Consider the following 9,241-nt stretch of genomic DNA (forward strand, 5'->3'; position numbering starts at 1 on the left):
AGCTTAAGGAAGCTTAAAATTGCGGTGCCGACGACAATATTTTGTTTAACGAATGACAGCGGACTGCAGCGGTTGCTTTGAGGTATGAGTTAGGTACTAACAAATCCTATTAAACAAATATTAATTAGATTTCACAGATATCTTGTAGATATCTTGAACTAAGCGATTCTCACAATAAAGATAACTTTTTTGTTCAAATGTAAAGGATTAAAAATAAATTGATATTTGACAGGCCTGATCTAAAATATGTTATACTATATAATATAATATAATGTACTATATACATATTTTATAACCTTTATATAATTTTACAATAATTAATTTTATATCGTATTCAATTTAATGTTAATTTAAAATTCAATAACTAATGAACACGTTATTAATTAATGTTCGTACATATAGAAGTCCGATTTATTTATTAATCGTTTTGTTGCTCAAGAGGTATAGGTAGGCACCTACGCCTCTTATACATTACAAGTTCTCTCCGTAGTGAATAGGGGCGGCATCACATTTATGATAAAGATAACTATTCTTAATTAAAATTAAAAAAATATATAAAAAATATTTTTTCCCGTGTTTATTTATCATTTATAAATATAATAGGTTCATGACAGTTTTGAACTGTTTTGGTTTATCTTTTATGTTAAGCTTGCTAGTTTCTGGTCAGTTTATTTTAAGTACATATCGGCTAATATGATAATATGATTAATGATGGAAATCAACACAATGAAGTAGGTACCAAAAACGTAGGTGTAATATTAATGCAATTAATTTTTCAGAAGCATGTACATATTATTATTATGATAGCAATTATATAACGAATGATTAAAAGTCATTATATTTCCTCTTACATTTGTGTAGGCGAAATTTCAATTGATAAAGGACTTAATTTGCGGTACCTGCCTAATAACTATGCATTACAAAGTAAAAGTGAAACATTATAAAATATCTTATGTCAAACTGTCCAAAATATTGTGTTTTATGATATTATGTTACATTCGGTCCAGTAAAAAACAATTTGGGTAATTGGGCAATATTTTTTTTAATACTTTTATTATTTTATGATGCTTTTAGATTTTTAGAAGTGCATAATTATTCATTTATTTTTAATTAAGCCAGCTTTAGTGCTTAAGTAGATCTTAATATGTATATAATTCACGATTACCAGTGGCATTACTTCAAAATGTGTACACAGTAGCAAGTTCAACACATCAGTTCAACACATCCATTATCCAACGTTTCCGAGAGATCTAATTTCTTTTGAAATTACATTTTTTGTCTAAAGTTTATTTAAATACATCGTCTCGTGAAGATCAATCTCTGATGAGTAATTACTAATATATACATAGTATCATGAATAAATCGTCACAAGACTCACGAGTTTTAAGAATGTTCATCTTATATTTAATGCTTTTAGCAAAATGCTTGCAAGGTTTGGTAAAAAACTTTTGAATTTTCAGTAATCATAAAGTTCACCATATACAATAAACATCATGAACATTGCATTAATAACATACAATATTTACAATTTCATGGGTTACAAGTTACAACACAATAAGGTATAGGTAACGGGTTCATATTATCAAAATTAAATTTGAGTATGTTTTGAATTATTAAATAAAAATATAATATGTTGCATAATATTACCTAGGTATTAAAAGAAAAACATGATGTATTTCAGGTCTCCAAGAATCCGGTCCTGGGTGCAACCGTACACTTAGATCCCTCTTAGTTACGCGTCACTAACAATATTATTCATAAAGGTTCTAGAGATATAGTTGCATGTAAAAAAACTTTTTTTATTCCAATTCCCCTTATACACTACCTAGAGCAAAATGTACCAGTTGCCTTCTTATGTTAATATATACACGATTACAATATATAGTCCGTAAAATAGGGGAGGTAAATATATACAAATAAAAAATAAAATTATTTATAAAAATAAAGTAAAATAGTATAAAATTATAGAATCAAATTTTGATATTTGCAATTATATATGATATTGTATTTTGTAATAAAACAAATACATACACTGCTTATAACCAGTGTAAACGAAATTAAAAATATTACTAATTGCACATACTTAAACAAAAAAGCCAGAATTGAAGATTTTATAAATAAATAAAAAAAACAAGAATATTAGTAGACTAGATATTTTAAAATCTATTAGTAATTATCATGACAAAACATAATATTTTATCTAATTTAATTTAATTTAATTTTTTTGTTTATAAATTTAACATTGAATACCACATAATTATAATATTTATTATTTTATTGACTATTATATTAATATTATTTTGTTGGAAATTATTACAAGCATAATATGAATTTTTTCTATCATTTTATACTATTTTTTTGTTGACAAATCATCACATTGAATAATATGCCACTTATCATTATAATTTTGTTATTTATTATGAATTTTTTTTTCTATCATGTATACTATTTTTTGTTGTCAAATTATAACATTGTATGCTTGATAATTATAATATTTATTATTTTATTGACTATTGTCTTCATATTATTTTATTAGTTATTATTACAAAATACAATAATTTTTTATCATTTTATAGTATCTATTTTACTTTATTCTTATAAATAATTTTATTTATTATTTGTATATTTACCTCCCCTATTATACGGGGCTATATATTGTACCTAATCATGCGAGGGCAACTGGTATATTCAGGTGGGGGCAACTGGTACATTTGGTTGAGGGCAACTGGTATATTTTTAAAATCCCGATAACAGCCGTGGGGGGGGGGGGGCAACTGGCCAACACCCAATGTTATTAGTTAGGACATGTCTTACCTGTAGGTCTACTTATATTAGCCATTAGGTAATTATAAAATATTATAATCTCTTAGTTTTTATTCCCTATATTTTTCTTTAATATTCCCCGTTTATTTCAAAATTTTTACAAATTATAAACATTATAATATTCACCATAGCCTTAAACTAAAACATTATTATTATAAATTACTCGCTAAAATGAAAATGGCTCATGACTCATGAGTCATGGAGATCTCCTATATAATAGGTACCTACTACTCGTAAGCATTTTATTATTATTCTAAGTTGTATGTATACAATTTAAGATCATTATGGTTAATGGTTATAGAATAAAATTATGATACATAATATGCTTATAAGGTAAAGCGCATTATAAATTATATATTATATACGGTTAATCCCGTTTAATGATACCTACATTTTGTTAAATAATGAATTAATATTTTAGTTTTGGTTTTAAATTTTTTTATTTATTCATGTAACTATAATATGTATTGGTATATTATAATTTTTTGAAAAGTTTAACGTTAATAGGTAATCAGGAGCACAGTATTATACAATGTTAATAAAAATGATTTTCAAAATGTATGTAAAAGTATGGAAAGGTTAGAAAATGAACCATCTTATGAGACAAAATAATGTATTGACTTTTAGATAGAAAATAAAAAAACAAATTTTATTGATAAAAATCCCCACGCGATATGTTCGTTAGCAACGCGTTTTGTTCTTTATACTTTTCCATAAAATACCATAAAACTTAACAATATTCAATACAATTTGTATACAAACTCGCGCTCAACAAATAAAGGGCTACATCTGTACTTACACATAAATGATAAACAAAGTAAAAATATCTCAACCAAGCATTGATTAGTAAGCAAATGTCATTTTAAATATGTATTGTTTGGATAGAAAAAGTTTTTGTTTTTAAGCATACAGAGCGAATTGGAGATAGCCTGTGTTGAATTCGACGATGGACATGTTTGGAAAGATTTAAATATACCGTCTAGGATTCTTAAGACTTGTTCGATTTGTGGAGTACGAAACGTATGGCCATGGATCACCAAAATTAAGTGCAAGGGTGAGTACACAGTCCATAAGTACCATACTCTATATAGTCTATATTATAAACGTTTACACTGCAATTCGTTGTTGTTTGTTTATAGAATGTAAGATGGTTTGCCATCGGCAATGTTTGGCTGAGTTCGACGAGAAAATATGTCCTTTGCTCGTTAACCATCACTGCGAGGATTTATCAACGATCTCAAATTCGAATGTCTGTTGAGTTTAGAAAACATTAAGTATAGTTATATAGTTGCATAGAATACAAATGCATGTTCATGAAGTTATAGCCAGACAAAACGAGATTTGGCCCGATTTCATAGACATATATTCTATATTTCTATTAGCTATACTGTATTATTGCATAATTATACTTAATATATTTATACTTAATACTTATTATTTATAACACACTTCTCTGTACGTTCATGTAATATCAGAACAAACCTTCATCCGTTTCCCTGATCACGGGAGGACTCAACGACGACGTCGAGGTGGCCGTGCACGACCTCAACAACGGTGGCTGTCATGCCGAGAAATTGGCGTCAGCTTCAAACACAGCGCTCTGCCCGCTCGCCGACCGCCCGCGAAGCAGGAACTCATCTCCCGGTCACAAACACGAATCGCCATTTCTTTTAGAAGTATAAGTCTCTGCATAACATTACATACCAGGCGATTGTTTTAGCTACGGTTATCAGTGAACATTCATCATTTAAAAAAGTATTGTTATTGTTTGAGCGTTTGACATTTTCTTTTTGGAAAATTTAAAATACCTACGTGCAATCCTACCGTTTTAAACTGTCTTTATTTTTCTCACACTTGCAATGTCATTTGGAGAAAATGTATTGTTGACATTTTTGATTTTTAAATGGTAACAAACATAAGGGTGATGAAAAAATTTTCCCATAGTATAAAATGTTCTATAATAACTTTAGGATTCCGTGTAAGTAAGTATAACCTACTTTAAATCTTACAAAAAAAATTCGAAACATTTTATTTTTTTTAACACTATTTGAAATAATAACTGTTCAGTGTTAACTTTAAATATAGGTGTAAGTTATTAATTATTTTTAATAACTACCTATAAGTTTTTAGGTTTATAGTCTGTGTAATTATTATGATCTTCGTGTTTCCAGTTTATTTTAAATAAAAGTTTGATACAAGCTGTGGTATAATATAAATATACAATTAATATACTGCAGGAAATGATATCATCATATTTAACCAAACATAATTTATCGCTTTATCACTTGTTACACTTTTTTACTTTTACTAACATTCGAATGTTCTGATACTTTCTTGACGAAAAATTAATTAATTTTTCTTTATTTAAAAATTGTTTTAATAGTTAGATGCTATATATATATATATATACATTCTATTAGTAAAGGTATTACATTTAGGTACAGACGTACAGTGGTACATGTGTTTTCTTATACCAACAGTGTTATTATTATTTTTTTAATCATTTTTCATACATGAGATTACACGTTAATTCCCTAATATTTAAAACGTATACGCATGCTATAATATATGTAGCCACTAGGTAGTAGGTACATAATGCATAATACAGACATATAATCATAATCCAATTAATTAACATATCTATTTTATCTAACAGCGTCAAAAAAATTTAATTAATCAAACTTCAAAATTAGTTACTAAGAAAAAATATAAGTATAACTATCTGTGTATGCCTATATTTTCCACGTGTTATATATAATTGGCAACTACATACATAATTATACAAATAAATGAAATAAAATAGACTTAGTATTTATATAAATTAAAATAACTAATAATAAACTAATATAATAATAAATTAGGCTTTTTTAAATATAATGAATTGTACACGAGTAGTGCAATTATTTATTCATACATATAACTGTTAAATATATTTATTAATTTATCGATTGTATATAATAGTATCAGACGAGTGACGACAGACACAATATAATACTCTATATTATATAAATATTAGATAATATATAGGATTTGCTTACATTGATATCGTTGAATTAGCAATTAGTAAATACTACATAATGTGTCTTTTGCAGGATTGAAGGTTATTGATATAATATGCACATTATTGCTTTTGAATAATTCACATCATGTCCCTATGTACCTAAAGAAATATGACAATTATTTAGTTTATTTTAAATCAAAATAGCAAGATAAACTGGTTCGCAGTATAGATGAAAAAAAAATTATGTCAAGTTCAGTTATTACATGAATAAAATATGCTCCGTAATAATATACCTTCTCCTTCGAACTAATTATTTAAACTCACAATCAAATTTATAACGTTTACATATTATGATGTGTCTTAGGAGGCTAATTATCATGTATTGTACGGCATAACAGTTTTTCATAGTTTGTAGCTAAATTTATTATAAGATTGTTATACATCACAACAGAAAACTCACGCTGTAAACAATGTTGTGTACATAGAACCTAAACATTAATTTCAAATATTATTAATGATATTATATATCTAATTTTTCATATAGTATATACCTAGAATATAAGATATGTAGGTATTATAGTGAGAAAATATTATTCGACAGCATATTATAGACTTATAATATTATACTTTATGGCTTAATATAGGTAAATTAAATATATTATAGACATTTTAATTTTGGTATGCGTTTAATATAGTCATAATATATTATGGTGTCTTTAGTAATGATGACTATAATAATTGTATATACATTCATAAGGAAAATGATAAACAATTTTTGTTTGTTCGGGTTAAAAATACTTCCAGAAAATTGTTTTTATGATTTTGATTTGTGTCGAGGTTACATCAACCAAACTGTAAATATCTATCAATTACAGCCCACTTGAATATATAATATTAACTTACATTTGGTATTTTATAATATTATGCATTAATCGTTTACTTAACGATAAAATATTTATGCATGTGAGAAAACAGGTTTTCTAGGTCACGTTCAAGGTTCAATTGAAAATAGAAAGTTTGCAACCAAGTTCGTCTTATTATGATTGAAAATCTAATAAAATCCCTATTTATTATATCCATTTTTCTAAATAACAGTAGTCAGTAACCAAAGCATTTAGCAACCAAATTTAATATATTTATTAATGTGCAATTGTTATTTGTATTTCTTAACAATTTAAAATTTTCAACAGGAAGGAATTGGTACAATATTTAAAATGCATTTATAATATGTACGTTTTCGAGTTTCACCTTATTATAATATTTAACTTAGATTTTAAAATCACTAAGCGTATGATTTTTGTAATACATTTATTATTATTTTGTATTTATATATATTATCCAATATTTCATCATGACATAACACCGCCTATCATAGATTCTGTCAAGCATGTCTACTATAAAAAATCGCTCCCGTTTCGCTAATAATAAAATAAATTATAACGCTATTGTTTAAACAAAATATAAATGCATTTATATTTTAACATTTTATGGTATTAGAGATAGACCATACCTAAAGAAGACCATACCTAAAGAAATACAATAAAATAATTAACTAGGTACTAAAGAATATTTCGTTAAAGAAAATCGTTGCCGACATTTATGGTGTACCTTTATAGATTTTTTACATCAGAATTCATCAAAATAATTGATATATAGATACAAAATAATATAAATAAATAAATAATATTTTAATATTGGTAACAATATTAAAAACAATACGTTTTGTTATAATATGATGTGGTAATTGAAAAAACCTACCTTAGATTCTAATAGATATTAATTTCTGTATACTGAATAGTAAATTATTATAAAAACAGGTTTAATAAAAATTGAAGAAAAAATAACAAAAAAAAAGGATTAATATTATTTTATACTTAGTCATTTCGCTATAGGTACTAAGTGCTAAATGTATACCGATTTTTAGAATCACAGATAAATAATTTCACTTCTCATGTAGGTAACTATATTATTTTTCCATTAAACTCATTGAAACATGATTTTATGTTACTCTTACTTATTTTAAGTTTACCTTTACAAAAACATTGTAGGTAATAAAATTCTGGTTTAATCGAATATCAAACATTGTTTAAAGTTTTTACTGAGAAATTAAAAAGTATTTAGCGTTTCCTGAAAAAAATATTTACTTAATACATAACAATTATTATATAACTAGCCGTATAACTCAACTATGTCCAATAAAAAAATAAAAAATGAAAAAATATAAAATACGGTGTTATCTCTGTTTTAGTGTACTATATCTATTTCACGGGCAAATCCATCGTCGGTATACCTCGCTTTATGAACTAATTCAGATTTCAGATAAATTTAGATATCTAAGAACAATCTTTGAAATTTTCTTTAAAATTGGTCGCGTAGTTATTGAGTATGTAAGCTACAAATATACATTTGATAATTTATGTACATATTATAATATGTTATAGCATAAAAGTCTCTTTTACTTCTGTAACCAATGGTAACCTTGTATATAAACAAATAAAACATTCAATTTTCGTAATTCTAAACGATGTTCCTGTATGTGCCACACTGTGACAACCTATAGGGGATAAAAATGAAGTTATGAACACTTCCCAAGCCTCAAGAAATATGTGTGCAAAATGCGGTGCCAATTGGTTTCAGTAGTTTCCATGTCTTAAAGCCCCATACAAACGTACATTCATTTGTATATGGGTACAGTGAAACCACACATACCGGACACTCTCGGTCACTGAAAAGTTTGTTCGTTATTCGGAGATGTCCGATATTCAGAGGGTTCAATTTGGTGTTTGTTCCCAATAAAAGGCCCACTATTTTGAGGTGTCTGTTAGGGAAAGTTTAACTGTATTATATATAGATAGACATAGAAGATGTAGGATTAAAAATTTTCATACAAAGCATAGACTAAGTTTGTTGGAATTTGAAAGTTATTAAAGATTTTGTAGGTAGAACTCGAATTTATTTACATTTTACGCCTAAATACACAACAGTTCAACACTATAATATAGGTAAGTAGGTATATTAGGTACTATATTTGAAATTGTAATCATTAAATATTTAAATTAGTAAAAATAAAAGTTAGTATAGGTTACTGATACAATATAAAATCGTGTTTATATAGCATTACATTTAATTGATTTTTTTCGTGTTTATTGTTGGTATTATTTTATATATTAAACATTAACTTGAGATAATTTATATATCATTTTTACTATGCAATAACTATTTAAATATTGGAATAATGCCCGAACAATTTTTTTTTTATTATGTACGCTTATAGTCAGTGAGTATTCAGTAATCATTACGTATATGAATCTAAAATAAGAATTACCTTTCGATGTCTTCACAGCAAATTTTCTCCAGTACAAAAATATAGGGGTGTGGGCTCAGTAACGTTTAACAAGTGCTGGGTATGATCTTTTT

The 9,241-nt window shown here is 26.3% G+C and overlaps 1 protein-coding gene across 1 annotated transcript; it reads left to right on the forward strand.

Moving 5' to 3' along the window:
- The first annotated feature begins 3,350 nt into the window (after nt 1–3,350).
- On the forward strand, nt 3,351–4,642 carry LOC100570408. Its single transcript, XM_003247134.4, has 4 exons — nt 3,351–3,669; nt 3,729–3,877; nt 3,963–4,072; nt 4,299–4,642. The coding sequence occupies exons 1-4, from the start codon at nt 3,629–3,631 to the stop codon at nt 4,503–4,505; spliced, it is 507 nt and encodes a 168-aa protein (XP_003247182.1). The 5' UTR covers nt 3,351–3,628; the 3' UTR covers nt 4,506–4,642.
- Nucleotides 4,643–9,241: the final 4,599 nt, after the last annotated feature.

This window comes from Acyrthosiphon pisum, chromosome A1 (genome assembly GCF_005508785.2).
Source record: "Acyrthosiphon pisum isolate AL4f chromosome A1, pea_aphid_22Mar2018_4r6ur, whole genome shotgun sequence".
Classification (NCBI taxonomy): domain Eukaryota; kingdom Metazoa; phylum Arthropoda; class Insecta; order Hemiptera; family Aphididae; genus Acyrthosiphon; species Acyrthosiphon pisum.